At 36.9% G+C, this 19,899-nt stretch overlaps 1 protein-coding gene across 3 annotated transcripts in view; it reads right to left on the minus strand.

The window, feature by feature from the left end:
* LOC109544081 (heterogeneous nuclear ribonucleoprotein C-like 3) overlaps positions 1 to 19,899 on the minus strand; it is a 115,305-nt gene that overhangs the window by 69,780 nt on the left and 25,626 nt on the right. For 2 of the 3 annotated variants that reach the window (XM_019914114.2, XM_019914115.2), the window contains exons 2-3: positions 15,098 to 15,176; positions 9,974 to 10,052 (exon numbers count right to left, since the gene is read on the minus strand). In XM_019914114.2, the coding sequence (XP_019769673.2) occupies positions 9,974 to 10,052; positions 15,098 to 15,176 (158 nt within the window). The remainder of the gene's footprint in view (positions 1 to 9,973; positions 10,053 to 15,097; positions 15,177 to 19,899) is intronic. The other variant, XM_019914117.2, reaches the window with a different exon arrangement.

Here is a 19,899-nt window from a genome sequence, read left to right on the forward strand (position 1 = left end):
CGGTTGTGTAAAAAATGATTTGCCTTCGACCCGAAACGCAAAAATAAACAGAAAGAACGGATCTATAGCGTATTTCCTTGCATGGATTCGCATACTTAAACACAATAAAGCTCTTGATAAAATCAACGTAAAATATATTTGCACCCCGACCAGTGGCGTGCTCGAAGGGCTCAGCCCGACTTTACAACCCCTTTTTTTATTTGCTATGGTTTTGATTCGAAAGATTAATTTTTCGGCATGTCGAATCAAATGAAAAAAAAGAGGATTTAATCCGAATATCCGGCAATCCGGTCGGGTAACAATTATGCAGCTGGAACATTGGAAACCGGCCGACAATGTACAATGTGGAGTCAAGTGGATTATATGGAATTTGCAGGCAAATTTGGAAAACGCAAAATCATGCTAAGAGCGTATTGATGCGCACAAATAAAGTACAATTTAAAATCAGTTGAAATGGTTTAAGAAGCATTAAATTGCCGAAAACATGCAGCAGATGATTCCTCATTTAAGGGTACAACCAAAATAATTTGAATGTTAGAAAATTAGCACAAAACTTAAACTTAAAACTTTAATACCTCAAGAATAAATAAAATAATCAGAAATACTGAAAATAAGGCAATAAACCGTGAACTTCGGTATAATCAATGTAAAAACTGCATGATTAAAATAAAGATATTCAAGTTGACTTAACGAGTTTCAAAAAAATTATATTTAATGTGTTTTCACCTCGATTTTCAAAAATAAGTGCTGTAAATTATGGCGGCTTTATCCTATTAAATTAATTTTATATTGCGACCGTAAATAAAGTAACGTGGCAACAAAGAATTAATCAATGCGAATTAAATCCACTTCAAGAAAGCCCGTTGAAACACCGATTATTATTGGCTCGAAAACGAACTTAATAGTTTATTCTGGACGTCAAATTAACTATCTACACTTTTCAAATCGCTCACAATAGATTAGGTGAATGACATAAATGCTGGTGTTCGCTAAGTTTTCGGTTTATTTTCAAACTGTCGCATTTTTCACCGAGAACATTGTTGTGTTTAATTTGGGTACAGAAAATGGCAACACGTGTGCTGCCAACTTTTATGAGGAAACCGACCAGCTGGCTCAATCTTATGACTAAGTTACACACGTAAATGAAACATTAAACCACGCTACCTGTCATAAGAAATTTATAGCTTGATTTTCAAATGCAGGGGATTTTATTTGCAATTTCAAAATTCACGCAAAGCCAGTTTCAGGGAGGCGAGTTTTATTGTCAATTATTTTTATTATCTTCTGATTTCCTTTTAATTCTTTACTCTTTGTTGTTTGGCAATCGGAAGTCATCCACTGCTTTAGTTCAATTCATTAAATTATTATGCAGTTTATGAAACGACTTTTCACATTTCCTTTTGAAGCTTCACAAAGAATACAATATCCTTTATTGCTGACTATCCATATTCGTTTAGTCGGCAAACGCCCTACATTCTCTTGCTAAATCCATTTAGCAAAATTATGCAGTCGTGTTGAAACAACGATTTTTTTTTCATTGAGCGAAATTAAATTTTCGGCATTTGTTTGCTCTTCCAAACATTTGCGCCTTGTTTTTTCTTGATAAAACATCAGCCTAATTCTTATTATTATTTTTCCTAACGAAATTAAATCTTGCTTCGCTTGCCTACTGGCATCTTTTCTTTTTAATATAAACCAATTTTAATTTTGCCTTCAAGTGCAGTGATCCTGTTAAGGCAATTAAATGGCGCATTTGAAAGGAAATTATTGTTTTAGTTTGTGGGAAAAACTGTAAGCGACAGCATTTCCCTGCTTTAAGGCTTGTTCAGCAAATTGCAATTTAAGTTGTTGTCAATATAGCCAGGTTTCTTTTAGAAATTATTATGTTTTACCAAGCCTAAAAAGCCCCTTAAGTGGCTTCATTTACGATCATTCAGTATGGAACTTATATTATCGTCATCACATTTCTACGTTTATACAAAACCTGTAAAAACCTCCAGGCCAAGCTAACGACCAGCCTTATTAAAAGCTGAATAAAATATCATTTTATTTTCGGCAAAAAAACACGGTAAAAGGTTATTCTAGCGGCACACATTTTACGGTATAATAAAAATGTTCAAACTAGCTAACATTCACATTTTAATAGGCTATATGGCGAATAAAAGAGTTGTGAAATTCTTACGGTTTAAGCGCCGTGTAAGCATCCAGGACTTGCTATCAGCCTACGAACGGTACTTTAGAATGACGATAGTGCAATGAAAAGGAACTATAAATGGGTTCTTGTTTTATATCTTGGGAGGAAACTCGATTATTTACCTATATCTGCTTTATTGTAGGCCAACTTGACTATGTGTGCATGCTCAGAAGCTCTTGAGTAACGGGTTTCGTACGATTTCATTGATTTTGTTTCGCGTTTCACATCAACATCAATTTTTAGTCCTATTGACTTTGTTTGTTTGGACTTTGTTGTTTCGGAAAGACTGGCTTCAAGAAAGTTTTACTATTTTCATTGCAAGGAAGCGAAGAATGCAAAGAGCTGTTTAAAAACCACGTAAAAATTTTTAGATAGGAAATAATTAACATTTTCGGTCCATGTTGAGTGGTTTTTAAGCGGCCACGATCTTTAACCGGCAATATATTTCTGTATATGAACTCGAAAACTAAAAAAATGTATATTTGGCAGCTTTTTTGATGGCACACAATCGAGTGAGCTCAAAAAACACGCTTGTAAAATTTTCAAATTCTGCATCATTTTCACCAGAAATAATAGGGGAATGTAAATAGCTCATGAAAAAACAAGCGGGAATTTTCAGCGCTGAAATAATCGACTTTTTCAGTCCAGTTTTCAGTCCATCCAGCCTTTCGAAACTCCATTTCGAGTGGTTTTTGAGCGGTCGCAACCTTTAAGCGACGATAGCTTTCTTAATATAGACCCAAAATCTTCATATATTTGTATTGGCGAGTTTCTCAGGTTGTAAGTAATCCAATAAGCTAAAAAAACATGCATGTGAAATTATAATTTTTGAACAAAAATTTCATAAGGTGGAGGTCGATTTTTCAAAAAATATCAAGTCTGCCATAATGTCTCAAGTTCTGCATTATTTTCAACAGACATAAATGAGGAATTCAACGACCTCATGAAAAAAACACGCTAAAATCTTCCAGAGTCAGTTTGAGTCGTTCTTGAGAGGTGACGATCTTTAATCGACCATATCTTCCTTAATAAAGACTCGAAACTTGGCCAATGTACATCGGGGAGCTTCTTGAGTCGGAAACAATCGAATGAACTGAAAAAACACGCTTGTGAAATTTTGATTTTTGATCGAACATTTCATAAGGGTCGAGGTCGATTTTGTCAAAAAATATCAAGTCTATCAAAATGTCTCGAATTCAACATCATTTTCATCAAAAGAAAGCGACGGATGCAAAGATCTCATGATAAAACACGCTAAAATCATCAGAATCGAAATGATCGACACTTTGGATCCATTTTGAGTGGTTTTTGAGCGGTAACGATCTTTAATCGACCATATCTTTCTTAAAACAGACTCGAAACTTTACATTGAGATCTTCTTGAGCCGGAAACAATCGAATGGACTCAAAAACCACGCCTGGATTTTTTTTATTTTTGATCGAAAATTTGAAAGGGGTCCAAATCGATTTTCTCAAAAAATATAAAGTCTCTCAACAGCCTCAAATTCTCCACCATAAATCGGTGAGGAATGCTCATGGAAATATCATGAAAAAAAACACGCTAAAATTTTCAGAGTCAAAATAATCGACATTTTCGAACAATTTTGAGCGGTTTTTGTGCCGTCATGATGTGTATACGACGATTCCGTATTTATTTTAAACTCGAAATTTCATAGATTTTAAATTGGAGTGCTTCTTGTGCCGTCACCAATCAAACGAGCTCAAAGACACGCATAATTTAGATTTTTGATCGAAAATTTCATAAGGCTCCATCCAGCCTTTCGAAACTCCATTTCGAGTGGTTTTTGAGCGGTTGCGATCTTTAATCGACCATATCTTCCTTAATAAGGACTTGAAACTTTTCCAATGTACATTGGGACGCTTCTCGAGTGGGAAACAATCCCACAATAAAAATGAGCTCAAAAAAACACAAGTGTGAACATTTTTTTTTATGGGAAAATTTCGAAAGGGGTGGAGGTCGATTTTTTCAAAAATATTGTCTCTCAAAATGCCTCAAATTCTACGTGAATTCCTCCAGAAGGAAGCGAAGAATGCAAAGAGCTCATGAAAAAACACGCTGGAATTCTCAGATCAGAAATAATGGAAAATTTCGGTCCAATTTAAGTAGTTTTTGAGCGGTCACAATTTTTAACCGCCGATATCTTTCTAAATATACCTCCGACATTTTATTTATTTATATTGGGAGTTTCTTAGGTTGGAAAGAATCTAATAAGCTAAAAAAAACGCACTTGAAATTTTCAATCTTGTTCGAAAATTTCTAAGAGGGCGAATTCTTCAAAAATATCAAGTCTCTGGAAAAGCCTCACTTTCTCCATTATTTTCACTGAAATGATGCGACCAATGCAAAGAACTCATTGACAAACCCATCAAGCGCTTCAAATCCGAACTAGCATCAAAAAACTACAATTTTTGACCGAACACAATGTTTAAGCGAGGGCTAGTGAAGTGTCCGGACTAAATTCCTATCGAGAACGACCTAATAATGGAAAAATCGCTGTATCAGTTTCCAGAGTAGCATTTGCACTCTCAAAAGCCTTGTTGATGTCAATGATAAAACAAATTGTTGATTTATCTCTGTTTAAGTGTGGTACCTGTAGGCTTTTTGTTCAGATGAACAAAGCAAACATCGGCTTAAATTTGACACGCTAACTCTTAGAAAAAGCTATAAAAAAATTATTGATGTTATCAGGAAGCAATCAGTTCTTAAGGTCGCCAAGCAAGTTTCAATTTAGGAACCTTTTCGGCCTCAGGATCGCATCAATTTTAACAAAATGCACTCACACATGCTTGTCAGTCGTCAGCCATGTAATATAATTAGATAGCAATCAATCATCGGTTACTGACGGCAGCTGTGGCTATCACATCGATGCCGTGTTATTAGACTGGATCAATTACAACCACGGGTGGTCGTTGTTTTAAAAATAAACCTGTTACAACTTGTCCTTACACATTTTTTCCTCACTTCCTCGCTTCGTTCTTCCCCCCCAGTCCTAGCTTTTTAAGTGATTATTTTCCGCCACGATATGAGAAATTTATCGGTAATTGCCTGCTTAAAATTGTCTAAGAGAGAAAATATCCGCTTGTTACATTATTATTGAAACAAATCGGTTCGCAGTATTTCATTCTCCAGCATTATGCACACGGCTTTCTTCCTTCTGCCCCATTTCCCTGGTTAGCTTTGCCCCCTGAAAAAAAAACTYAAATAGCTGTCGTAGCTTTATAAAAGCCGATATCATTTCATCTAGCCCGAGGCTAAACAAAAGGAGCATCGCCCCAGAAAAAAAGTATTRTACGGCTTTTAGTCCCGACCGTCTGCTTTACAATTATGGGATTTCCGATCGGTATTAAATTCCGCTGCCTGCCAATTGATTTAGGCARAAAAGGCCCGCCAGTATTTTCCGTCCGAGTTTCCTCTCTTCATTGTTCCACTTTTATACGCGATTTTTCCGAAGTGCATTTTCTTCTTTGCGATTACAATGCGATTTGTCGGCCCGCTTTATTCCCCTATTATATTACCCAAAACGATTTATGTATCGTCTTGACTATGCGATGGMAACAACCGGAATTGTGCACGTTTAACATTAGGCTTATTGCAAAGTTAGGTGAAATGCATGGTTTTTTTGCCCTTGCACTCCTGAACATTTACAAAGTAGGCACTTGAGGGTGCCATAAGCCCTTTAAAAAAATCCCTGCAAAGCCATTTAGTCCGTTTAAGCATCTCAACTGCAAATAAATCACTATCCAATAAGCCAATATGTAGCTTAACAAATTTACGACTTTCACACCATGACAACTTCAGGCCCGAAAGCTTGAAAATCTATCAGTTTTTACGAAAAAATCTCGAAACAAGCATTAGAGAAAGAGTTTAATGTCGAAGTTGAGCCGCGCCCCCCGAGCACGACACTGTTTCGGACTGAAAAACAATTCTGAATCATTTTTGAGCTGCTTCAGCTCGCAAATTCCCCAAAACCAGTAATTAACAACTAAGTTTTTAGGACGCAATTAAACACACCTTTAACACTTGGAAATACCACGCGAAAGTAGTCGGGCCGACCATTAAGAAACTCGACAGAGCATCTCGGGCTGAAAATTGAGATCGCGTAATAAAATTAACTCTCTGGAAAATGGGCCTATAGAAACTTGAACGAAACGCTGGAAGGATGCATTAGCATGAGATCTGCTGGAGATTTAACATTTTGCAGCAAAAATCGTTTCATTTCCGGCTAGACAACTCCGGGATGTTACATGGCCCGATCCAGAGTAACGAATGCGAGGTGAAACTCGTGGCATGTGCAATGTTTCATCAAAAGGACGTTTTGCACTTCAGGGAAATAAGCTTTTCACCCCGCCTAGAAGTGATTGATAATCCTACACCAAACAAGCTTCTATTTCTAGTAACAAGTTACACTAAATGGACCTCAAAGGCAAGTCCACTGCCGAAGACAACTTTAATTCAGTCGCGCCTAAATAAGGAGCTAATTGGGGCTGCGAGTCCTGAAAATATTGAACGAAGAGCCTTTCAAAATCAAACAACAAGTGAAAATGAGGCTTCATTGTCGTGTCCAATTTCTCAACTTTCTAGAAATGATTCTCATGCACAAGACACAATTTGAACAAATTAAGAGTCCTAGTTGGGTAGTCGAAATTTATCAGTTCCAGCTTGTTCATGAGGCTTTAGTGAGCCAATTTCCAAAACCTAATTTCAGTACACCAGACACTGCCATCTTTGCCTTTCTTGATTGAGCGCCGGAAAATGGGGCTATTGGGATCTCGGCGAATCCATTTATGTGGGGTTTAAGTTGCGCTTAAATAAAGCCACCCCCTTAATAGGCGGGATTCATTTTTTTAAATTGATCATAGCGAATTTTCGCGTGAAAATGCGAACAAGTTATACGGAATTATTTGCTTTTAGTCAAATTTTTATGCAGAGCATTTCAATTGAAATCACTGATGAAATTTGACTGTTAACCTACTCGAATATTGAACGTGCAAATGTGGTTTAAATGTAGGCTCTTTGATAGTTTTTAATATTCATGTCGATTTTGTGCGTTATCAACAGAGTGGTCCAGTTTTAGCTGTAAGGATCTGTTGGATTTTTTCAGGTTTTTCTAGAGTTTCAACAGATTTTGCAGGTATAAAGTTTATGTCGAAAATTTGCAAACCATCAACTTTTTCAGGGATTCAATTCCCCTTATAATAGTAATTTATATAAATATAAAATATTTTCTATTGCAGTTGATTGAACTTTTGCAAACTACATTCGTCGAAAGTCACCAGCCTAGTCCTTTGCTCGGCTTCATCTAATTTACAAAGTATTGCTTCGTTTCTAAAACTTTTTCTGTTGTACTATTTGCTGAAACGTATATTTTTTTAAAAGCTTTACTTAAATGTTTCCCACAAAGTCGGGAGAAAACACTGGAAACTCTATCGTCTACCATCGATTTCAATGCGGATATTTAGCACCAATAAATACACCATGTAGTCGGTCTGCCGGACGCAAAGATCAATTTGTATCACCTAAATTAAGGTCTGCAATATCGCTTGTCCAGTTCAGCTACGGCATTATTAGCACCGATTCGCAGTAATTCCATTCGGGTTCAGCCGTTTCACTTATTCGCAAATATAGTTGCACACACACTTTAATACACACTCGCAGATATTTTGCAATACTTGTCTGAATCACTTGCAACAAGGCAAAGAAAATTATGGAATTGAACTTTCAGCTGATTATATAGGCGGTCGCCTAACGTTTCGCTAGCACAAACGATTGGCACCCACAGGCGTGTTTGCTTTCAGCGGGATGAATGGTTGAATTCAAGAACGTAGATGACATCGGCTATCCAACTCGTACACATAGAAGTGTATGAGAGATAAAAATTGACCTGTGCGTTGCTGCGTTCCAACTTACTACCTTGAGCGCTTAAAAGTTGCCAGTTTTGGTCTCAAGCCGTTACTAGACTAAAGTCAAGCGCCCGTAAATAGTGGCTTTCGAACCGAAATAGAAATAATTGCCCAAATTCCTATCAAGCCTGAAACATTCCATACTAATTGCGACTTTGTAGTTTTAACGCCCAAGTTCGGGACATAAAATCGGCGGGTTTTCAATTGCATTTTTCCGGTATTTACTTTGGAATTCTTATTGCTAAGTGAAAATATTGAAAGCTAAAAGAGCAAAGTCAACAGTCTGATCATTTTCTGTCCACAAGCTGTGCTGAAACAATAAACGTAGCAGATAGCAAATATTTAAATAGACTGTGATCAAAGCAGGAAAAATGCCTGAATTTTGACTCACACATGGCTCGAAAAAAATTGCGTTTTGTTTACGCGTCCAGTTAAAAAAATTATAAACGCAGTTTCCATTAGTTCAATAAAAGCATTATTTCGCTTCAATTTGCACACATTATATAATTGACGATTCTTTTCAAACAACAATCTATTAGGACACAGTATTGCTCAATTCTAGGTGCAAATTGTGCACCTCAAAGCAACCGCAACCGTTAATGAATTTTCTATATGCAAGTCGAATATCTACTCAATCATTGAACCTCTCCAATAAACTTCATTGTATCCGATGCACTACTGGGTTTGCACTAATATTATTTATTACTGTCTCGGTTTACGTGTTAACGGCGTTTAATTAATAATGCAATGCCCACAATTCATGTTAGCAAACGTCTAATTGAATTAGGCAATATTACAGAATCTCCTCAATTTATGGCCGTGGCCCGAGCCATGATCCTAACTAACTAAAGATATACAGGATGATGCTAAATATCGTTCCTCTAAAAGCGGTTTTTATACAGAAAAAAATTAGTTCTTTAATTTCCTGTTGATTTGCCTTTTCCTAGTTTAGAAGATATAACTGTAAAGAAAGGCTGTATTTATGCAAAAAACGATCTTCATACCCGCAATTACAAAATTCTCAAAAAATCAGGATTTACTGTGATTATGAAGAGAATTTCTGCACTTTAAGCATCGAGTGCCGGCTGTAGGATGGGAAAGATATGAATCGAAGTTTTGGCGTGTATTTTGTATTTGAGTGCCACAGCGAGGAAAGACTGTAGGAAAACCTATGTCAATAAAAGAAGGTCAATTTCAAGTTATTCACATTAATTATTTTAATTCAACTTTGACAGCATTTCCCTTTTGTTCGAAATCAATCAATATTCTTCGGTCTACTTCGTAATTTTTTCCGCACTTTCCAAAATGAACCCCATTTATTTATGTCGATTCCGCCGATAGCGCGATGAACTAACATAAACCAGTCTTTCACTCCCGCACGTAATTATCTTTATTAAGCGTTGATCGCGGCGAAATGCAACTATAATGGCTGATCGATCCGAACTGCTCAAGTTAATAAATTAATCAACACATCTATCTCTCGTTTCGCACACACATATAAACAATTTGAAAACATGTTAATGTCAGCACGTCACCGTTAACACACATTATTTTAGGTTTGCCAATTTTCGCCCGCCAGTTGAATGCTTCCTATTGGGCTTTCAGCTCAGTACAACAACACAGAAATATGTCATGGAAAATGCACAACTTGAGTCGCAAATACAGCACGTACATTCACAAAATGAGAGTGAGTTTTGGAGCTTGAAAATTGCCCAATGCAAAAATAATAATTCTGAATACTGAATTTTGCTAATTATCCAGTCCATATTCGTGGAACACCCTGTACAGTGCAAGTAATTTAAAAAAACATAATTCAACTTAAACGTATTGTGACTTGGTTAAAAGGAAATTTGCTTACTTGGAAGTGGCTTTGACTTTCTGAGCCACTGCTGTTAGCTTGTTGAGTTCAAGAATATCCATCCATGTGACTTGAAAATCTGTAAAAAAGTTATCAACTAAATTAGATTGTAGATACCAAACGGAAAAATCATAAAACACGTAATAATATGTCAGGTATGTGAATAAGTGGGGCACTGAATGAAGACTGCAAAAAAATCGAGGGAAAAGCTAGAAGCACGGACGAGAAAAATTCACTTGGAAAAGCGGCAGGGAAATTGAAAAAATGTTGAAGAATGAAGAACGACTAAGTAAAGAGTGGATAACACATGAAAACTGTAACAAAATATTTCATAGAAAGACCAGAGAAGCCAAATATAAAAATGAATGAAATTCGAGTAGTTTTAACCCAGAACGCGAAATTTGAATATTAGGTGCAAGATTATACCAAAATTTTATGTTTTTGCTCATTTCTCGGAAGAAAAATGAGCAAGAATTTGCAAGAATTTGCAAGAATGAGCGAAATTTGAATATCAGACACTTAGGTGCAAGATTATGCCAAAATTTAGTGTTTTCTTTTCTTCTTTTTGAGTTGTAAAATCGACTCAAACATGACGCTGCTTTTGTCGAAGTTTCTCAAGAACCATTTCGTTTTGGCACCGTTGGATAGAGAATTAAACATGCGCTTCAGACATAACAACGTGAGTGAGAAAATTCGAATAAAAGCAAAATAAAAGAAATGAATGAATGAAATTTGAGTAGTTTTAACCCACAAAGCGAATGCAAGATTATGCCAAAATTTAATGTTTTCCGTCCCGTTCTTGTGCATTTCTCGGAAGCAAAAGGAGCAAGAACGCTCCTTTTCACATCATTCCAGACAGAACTAAATGGCCTTTTCAGGAAGTGACCCATCGATAAATAAATTTTGGTAGATTTCCCAAAAAAGTCCTGATTTCAAGAAGTTTCAGATTTGCGTGTTTTCTTTTTGAGTTGTAAAATCGACTCAAACATGACACTGCTTTTTTCGAAGTGTCTCAAGAACCATTTGAGCCACAGAATTCGTTTTGGCACCGTTGGATAGAGAATTGAACATGCGCTTCAGGCATAACGACATGAGTGAATATAGTTTCGACCCAGAAAGCGAAAGTTGAATATTAAACACTTAAGAAAAGTTAGAGTTTTCCGTCCCGTTCTTGCGCATTTCTCGGAAGCAAAATGAGCAAGAACGCTCCTTTTTACATCATTCAATTAGGTTAATTCAATTAAATTAATTTCAAATAAGTGAAAATTTGCTAAATTTATAATGTTTCCTACCGCAAAAGCAGTGACGTGCCGAAGTGCTCAGCACAACGTCAACATTAAACACAAGAAAAATTGCATTAAATCAAAATCCTGCAACGGTGTAGTATTAAAGACATCAACAAACTTGTGCTTCTTTCTTTGCCTTGTCAACCAAAAACAGCAGTTCCCATGCAAGTAAATAGGATTGAAGCAGCCATAAAGTCGTTGAGATAATTGAGGATCAAAACGTTCCGGATGGCACATCGGCCAGAATACAAACAAACTTTCCGAAGCTTTCCGATAAAGAACCAATCCGAATTCCCTCTACTATCCGATAATATTCATTAGTTAACATTCGCGGGCCTTATGTTACGTCGACAATAAATCCAACTTGGCTCATCCCCGAGATTGTGGAGTTTTTACTGACGAACCATGCGGGTCCATTCCCACCATCATAATTGTTTTATGCAGAACGGGAACTTCAAGTTTGCACAAAGAGAGGGACCGAGGCGCAGCACTAAAAGAACTGCACTTAATATATTTCATCCGATAAACACCATCAAAGTTGGAAGCAAAATCGAGAAAAGCGTGGAAATACAACATTTAAATGAGCTTTTCAGAAACAGACATTTGTCAAATGGCTTGCGTTAAGTTTTTTGCAGTTGTGGTGGTTTTGTTGAATGGAAATGAGATTGCTCGGTTATTACGGTTGTCCGAAGCAGTTTTAATAATACCCCCGATGTTTTTATTTCCTTTTCCGTCGCTTGGAATGAACGTATAGATTGATGTGGATTGAACTGAAATGATTCAACCCAAAGTGCAATTTTTATGCCAGCGAATACAGTACTTTAAAGGATTTTATTAATCAACTTCCATCGCGGTTGTTAAAGAAAAGCGAACAGATTCCACAATTCCACCGTCTTGAACAATGGTACATCAAAGACATAGGCGCCTATACAAAAACAATATATCCATCTTTATTTAGGTGGAAGACAAAGGAGAGGACTTGCTTCCATTCAGCCAGCGAGCTTTTAAGCGCCGAAAACTTCATTAATGGCTCATAATAAGAGCGCAATTTTTCATCTTTTGTGATGCGATCTTCACGATTATCATCGCTAAAGGCCAGAAACAAAATCCATAAAACTTATTACCAAGAGGCATTAAGCTAATAAGTCTCACGCACTTTGCCCCGCTTGTAATGTTGGTATTAACTGTGAAATATGACCGCCTTTTCAGTTATAAAATGTTGTGGGTTTCATTGCGGGACGAGATTGATGCGACCCTACCAAGGAATTTGAGGTCTATGGAACGACTTTGTTATTGCGGATTTTTAATTGAAATAAATTGGCCGGCTTCTATTAACTTTTGTTGCTTTTAGAGCCGAGCAACCTGCTGGTTGTCAGCAAAACGATATTGCAACGATGGGAGAATAGAAGCTGAGTTTAAATTACCAGCGTTTCTTTGCAGACGATGTAAAGACAAGGAGAGCTGCTGCAATTCTGCCATTGACCTATTTATTTTGCTGCCCTTGTTCATCTCAGATATTTAATTTTTCACTTTCGCCACTTTTTCTTAGCCTGTTCCTTCTCTTGTGTTTGCTGCAACTTGCTGTTGTGTTGTAACACTTTCGGTCCTTTGAGGTTTTCCAATGAACGGACAATTGAACAAATTTCTTCTTTCAGGCTGAGACCCGCGAGCGTATTCGGCAGCAATTGATTCCCACTTTTCGAAGCTTGCCAATGCCAAAGAATCTTCACTAAGCAAATTAAATTTCTGGCTGTTTTTTGTAGAACAACCCAAGCAATGTATCTCATAATTCCCGAACAGAAAGCCCGTTGATGGCACAAATAAACCCATTAAATCCTTTCAGAAAGTTTAAATTGTTGCGAGTAAAACATTAAGCTAATGAGACTCACGCACTTTACTGCCGTAATTCCACTGTGCAAATAGAAATTATTAAACCGATTTGAAACATAAAACCGTGTTGAAGTAAGATAGATGCGAGCTTAACACTTGTATAATAACAGTGTTAGTAGAAGGCGGCAGCGAAAACAATAAACAATAGGTTGAGTCCTGACTTTTGCGCTAGGACCGGAATCCGCACAAAAGCAACTGTTTTGGAGCGGGATTCTTGAGGAATGCGATGGGGGATTCTAGTCGTTTAAATAGGAGCAAAATGGGCTTTGCACCAAAGAAAGTTGTGAAGCTGCTGTTTAGGGTTGAGCATCGGAGGGCAATGCGGTTCAACGTGGGATTTGCCATTCATATGCAAATAGATGGCGGGTTTAATTGAGAAATCTCGCAGTTTTCCACACTCGAAAGTTAACGATTGGAAAGAAAAGCAAAGTGAATAACAGGAAAACTGCACAACCGATACGTTGGCCGCCCGCAGAAAACCATTACAGTCTGATCCTAACGATTGTTTCTTTTCAAACTTGGTAAAATCGCCTGGAGAACAAAAGTGACCTTCTATACAAAATACGAGTTTTCTGTCCAAATTTTGAAAAAATTCCTTTTGAGAATGGCAGCCACAAAAGTTTGAAACCCTCAAATGCTGGATTTTCTAACTATAATCCCACGCAATAGTTCAGTCCTCTAATTTGAAATTGTCCTCCTTTTTATTGCCATTTACAAATTCCATTGCTTCTTCTCTTCACTTTCTTGAACGCCTTTTCCACAATTAATGCGCATCATTTTTTAATTGACCATTGCTTAAACATCAATGGAGGTTTCTTCTGTGAAGTATTAATCAGCACTTTCTTCAGTAATGGGATGTTAGTCAAAATGAGGAGTGGTAGACGCAAATGAAAAACTAATCTAAAGCGATATAGAAACAATAACAGATAACAGCTTTCGAACAAAGTTGAGGCTCGGAAGTTGCATATGTATTCGCTAACAAAGGGAGTTCAAGCAACGCAGTTTGAGAAACTCGAAGTGCATCGGGGATGAATCGATGTTGGGAAATTGGAAGTCGGTGTTCAAGACCGGCGTGATTTCGCGTGCGGTTCAGCTGAGTGCCTTTGAGGGCGTACGCGAACAAACCGCGGATTCAATGGAATATTATGCCTTTATGATCGTTATATCCAGCTCGCTGGATCCACACTCTAATGAAGCTGAAAATATCTTACGTTTTACTAATAGCTTCACTGTACATGTTGCGGAAACTGCGCGCTTTGTGAAATATACAAAACTTTCCAAATTGATTAACTATTTTCCATATGCGGATTCAATCGAGTTCAACAGTTTGCCTGGACGAAAAAAGCACCTTTTCTCAGCGCAAGAAGGTTAGTTACAAATAATTGGGTTGTTCAAGATCATTATCTGATACAAGAGTCACGAAATTAACGTCCTGGACTTTCATTAATAACCCTAAAGGGTGTTTGGGTTAATCAATCTGTGCTTCTATTTGTATTGAATTAATGGATCTGGGCAAATGTTAAACAAGCCGAATATTTGCGCTGTTAAACTCATTTAGATAAACCGTCGTTTTTCGCTTGGTCGCCTAAAGTCGCCCTCTGTACTCTATATGTATGGCGCCAAATGGAGAACCCTGATATTTTTTGTTTACAACTTTACAACCTCTGCAGCGGAGCGAAAAAAATTACGTACATAAGGAGGGAAAGTTTTGCGAAGCTTAACAAATTATTTGGCAAACAAAGAACTTTCCAGAGGCAATTTCGGGAATCCTCTGAAACTGTTTAGAAAAAGAAGTGCTCCTACACCATGGACGTTTGGAATTATTGTTGGACTTTGCATTGCTTTTAGGCAAATTTTCATTAAAAACTGCTAGGGTAAACAGAGACTCAGGCATTTCAAGGTGTTTTAAACTTATTGATAGTATCTGGAAATTAACGTATATACGGACCTGTTGGTAATGGATTTTCCTTCTCCTGGAACATGTCCATAGCGGCTGGGCACTGCCTTTCAGTTCTAAGCACCGATTTCTGGAAATAGTATAACTCGATGTCATAAAGGCCAACTGATTTCATCTAATTAAATTACGGTACAAAATATCCGGGTGAATTTTGCGGAAATATCTGATAAGAAAAAGAAACAACTTGTGAAGAAAGTGCCGACAAAAAACAAATAAACACCCCCTTGAAATGGACTTCCTCTTACAGAACCAGCACTTCGATATTACCACGTTCTTCATAAAACGTAAACACCAAAAATTGACCTGGACATCTGCGGGTGGAAACATCAAAAATGAAATAGAGTTTACTATACCTAACACACAGAACAGATATGCAGGGTGTCCCGTAAGCACACGATCAAAAGGATCCTGCGATATTTTTTCGATCAAAAGAAGACCATCTCACCTAACGTTTACTCAGAAAAAATGTCTGGCTCTTCTACTATTAAAGGTCAGAGCTCTTCAATAACATATTTTAATTAAACTCGCTGTGGATGTCTGGTACAAAAACTATCAGAACTGTTTCTTTGGTAGCTAGAATCACCAGATTGTTTTCAGTTGATGCTCTAATCCTCTTTTAACTGTTTTGTCCTCTTTCTAAAATTCTGTAGCATTCATAGTTTTTCCACAAGCATCGATGACCTCGACCAAGTCACATTCAACCAAAAAGAAGCTCAATATATGCTATCATCGATACCAAAAGCTTCTGGAGAACTTGCGCTAAAGGCTAACTAACACATCTAAAGCCAAAGCTTTGACCAATTTGGTGCCATCAACACCTTTTCAGGTAGAATGAGTGGATATGGAACAAGTGGCCAGCTATAAACATCTTGAACCTGAAGTACGCTTCATTTTTAGGGAAGCCAACAAATTAAAAAAAAAACAGTCCAGATAGTAATCAGAAGTGATAAGCACAGAGAACAAATTAGGTAAACTTGTAGGACGAAAACTATTTCTCGCGATAGCTTTCCGGACCATTGTCTCCCGCCGAAAATTCCATTTCAAATTGATGGAAAACACCATTTCAACAGGGCCGTTTTGAGCGACGTAATCAAATCTGAGCTGCCTTCGTCAAGTTTCTAGACGACAGTCGAGCGAATCGCTTTTACAGGAATAATTAAATTGTATGGCGACTAAGGGACTTTATTTTGTTACCAGGCTATATACGGAGAGGCGAGAAGGTGTTAATTTCAGCTTGGCCGTTTGAGCTTGCAAGTCAATTTACAAGAAAATTGAACGGATAATTAGGGTGTTGAAAAGGGGCCACTTCGACATTGAACACCTTTCAACTGCGGTCGGAAAAATCCTGCATTTGAACTTGGAGGAAATTAATTGGCTTTCACTGTGGTACTGGCGTGCTGTAGCCGATATATCAGCGCTTGAATATGCAATTTAGCTTTATAGTTATTGATTAAGGCTGCGCTCCATCTAAACTTCACCCTTTTTCTTCAGAAACCTTATCAGTAGACAGCCAGCGAATAAACAAGGGTAAATAATGTCGGACAAGATAGGATATCTTTACGGTCTAAGCATTGGCCTATGTTTTGTAGAACTTCCTTAGGGTTGGTTTTACACGCAATGATGTGCATATAAATGAGCCGCTTTTTACTAATGCAAAAATCGATTTTCCTTTTCCCTACCGCGACTAAATGCATCTCGGCTCGACTTTATTCGAACATTACATAACATGTACGATAAGCATTCCATCACCGCGATAGCCTCAAAATAGACTGAATTCTACCGGGGGTAATAATTAAAAATCTAATAGGAATTTTATATTGCATTTTTGGGCTCGCATAAATTAAAGATACGCCCATAATGCAACATGGAAATTAATTTTAACTGGTTGATCTGTTCGGGACAATGCAGCCCGATATTACATGGAAAACACATGCTGTTTGTTTGGGATGTGATTAAAATATTAAATAGCTTGGCGTTTATGTGCATACATTTTTTTAATGTTTACTGATCAATTAACCAAATTGATTTTGTTGTTATTCATTTTTTATTTAGATTATATTTGGGATGGAGACGCTTTGCCTCAAGCGAAAAGTTTTTTTACTAAAAAACATAGTTTCTTAGTAAAATTAACTGTTAAAGTAGCAAAATTATGTCGTGTCCTGGACATAAAAATGCAAATATTTTCCATAAAAACAAATTTTGGCAATTTCCTTTAAGTATTCGGGGGTGATTTTGCGCTAATGAATGGGGGACCATATATCAGCAAAACCAACTGTCGTTTATGTATGGAAGCCCGAATAAGACACATACACACACACTGTGGGGTTTGTTCGATTTTATTCAATGACGCCGATACTAAATCAAACACCCCATTCATCATAACGACCCCGTATTAGTTTGCAATTTCCATCTGGCCAACATCCAACAGGAGGGACACAGGCATGTTTAGTTAATGCCTTGCAACATACTAGGAATTGTAAATTTTCCGAATATCTGACTGTTATTGACCTGCAATTTGCTCCGGATGATAATAATATATCTCACTGGGAATTTGCCAAAGAGATACTAGGCTTTTGAAGAGTTATTTTATCTGTTATCCAAAAGACTCGTATTAGTTCCAATGAATAGATCATCAAAGGAAATCATGGTGTTTGCAAATTACGCACTTTAGTTTGTTGGCAAACCCCAAGACTTTAAGGAACAAGTACTTTTTGAAGTAAAAACGTCTTATCACGGTGTGAATGGCCTGGAATGCGTAACGGCGTCGTTGTCTGGCATAGGTAAAGTCAAGTAGGCCGGTCGTCGATTATAATAGTGTGTAGACTGTGGTCCGTTCGTGTCAATATCAGCGTGTAGTCCGTGGGCCGGTGTCCTTTGGATGCGTTTTCGTCCGAACTGCTTTCGTCAGAAATCGTGCGAAAAGGAGCTAATGATCCAATTTCATTGTAACGTATAGAAACTCGTCCACTAGATCCGAAATCATTCAAAAATAGATAATTATGTCGAAATTACTAACGCAACTCACCAATCAACTGCACCTATTGAAGACTGTTAAATGTTGTAAATATAATATAATTTTTTCAATCAAAAAGAAATTAAATTAAATTTGACCTATTGCTGATGCATTTATAAATTATTAGACTTTAACTTTTTTTCAAAAGCTGAATTCCTTCTCAATCTTGTCTCACTTAAACAGGATGAGGATGAGAGCCTGGCATTATTTTTTCAACGATAACACTAGCACTGGAAAATATGACGATATTGAAGGCCGATTTTCGAATAAAAATTCGTTTTTAGAGTAGCGTAAAACGGCAAAACGCAATTTAGAAAAATGCCCTTTTAATGCTGGTATTAAAAATTCCATTTTCATTTTTAAATACCAACCACTGTGGGCAGCTTTGCGAGTTGCGGCAGTGCCAAATGCATGCCAATACGGAAAATGAAGGCATCCAAGCAAGAACTTTTGTTATCAAATAAAATCACTGTTGTTGCTCGCCAAATGAATGATTCCATTATGTTTGATTCTATTGTATGTGTGTACACCAGCATTGTGTAAAAATGGGATAATATATTTAATTCAACATTGCCAACCATTGCGAATTATATTTTATGGAAAGCTGGAAAACCGACGTTAGTTTGAATACGGAGAAGTCACTTCATGGACTTTTGAAACATCAAACTTTATAAAGTATGTTTACTGCAATAATTGTTAAACCTCTTGTATAAATTGTTTTTGCTCTATTACATAAACTGTTTACAATGCATTTTTACTGTGCCTCTATTCCATAAACATGCGACAATTCTGGAAAAGTGAAAAGAACAACTTTTTCCTAAAATAATTAATATACGAAATATGTTGAATACAGCGGCAACCACCCTGTGATTATGATAAATTTTGTTGAAAACACTTCAAAACTGGACATTATCTGTCAAATACAGAACGTGCAAGTGAGCAATTAAAATAGAAATTCTGTTGGCAAAAATCGAATTTTAAAATTCACCAAAATCGCATTCTATTTTATGGATATTTTAATTCAATTGTAACCAAATTGACATTTTTCCAAGTGCTAAATGTTCGCCATTCTTGTCATTTTAAATGCCCGTTCCTAATTTATTGCGGTGGATTTGCAGCCATTTATTCCCCACACATTCCACTGAAAAATCGCTAAATTATTCCCGGTGATATACATTGTGCGAAGGGAAAATGAACTAGTAAAAGTGCATATTTCACTTTTAATTTATGCTTTTAGCCTATAAATTGCTATATAAAGTGCGTTAATTTTATATCGATGCAAATTTCACTGCGTGTGTTTTAAACAGGTAACATGTTTATGTAGTTTAATCAGGTATCGCTGTCTGATATCCAGATATTCTAAACATTTTATACAAACTAGCTAGTAGCTTTTGTACGTCATAATACTACCAAAACAGCACGCTTTTCACATAATCATATTTGAAAAATGGGGACACAGTCCAAATAAGAGCCGCCTGACTAGATTCAGGAAAGTATAAATTTACCGATTTAGCCTCCAACTTTAATCGGCTAATAATTTACTTCGAGCTCTTTACCAAGAAACCTTTGAACCTAATCCAATCGATACAGTGCATTGAAGTGAAATATCGATGCAATTAAACTACGCGTACTTTGAAAATATCAAAGACCTTTTCGAAATAAATGACCGAATTAAATTAAGTTCGTTTCTTGGCACGTGAGGGAAAAACTTTTTTTCGATGTCTGAACCTAATGGTGTACATTATTTATGTTTTGTTTTCTGTTGTGGGACGTGCGACAT

The sequence above is a fragment of the Dendroctonus ponderosae genome, unplaced genomic scaffold (genome assembly GCF_020466585.1).
Source record: "Dendroctonus ponderosae isolate FM_Combo_2020 unplaced genomic scaffold, Dpon_F_20191213v2 Dpon_F_20191213_4, whole genome shotgun sequence".
NCBI classification, from domain to species: domain Eukaryota; kingdom Metazoa; phylum Arthropoda; class Insecta; order Coleoptera; family Curculionidae; genus Dendroctonus; species Dendroctonus ponderosae.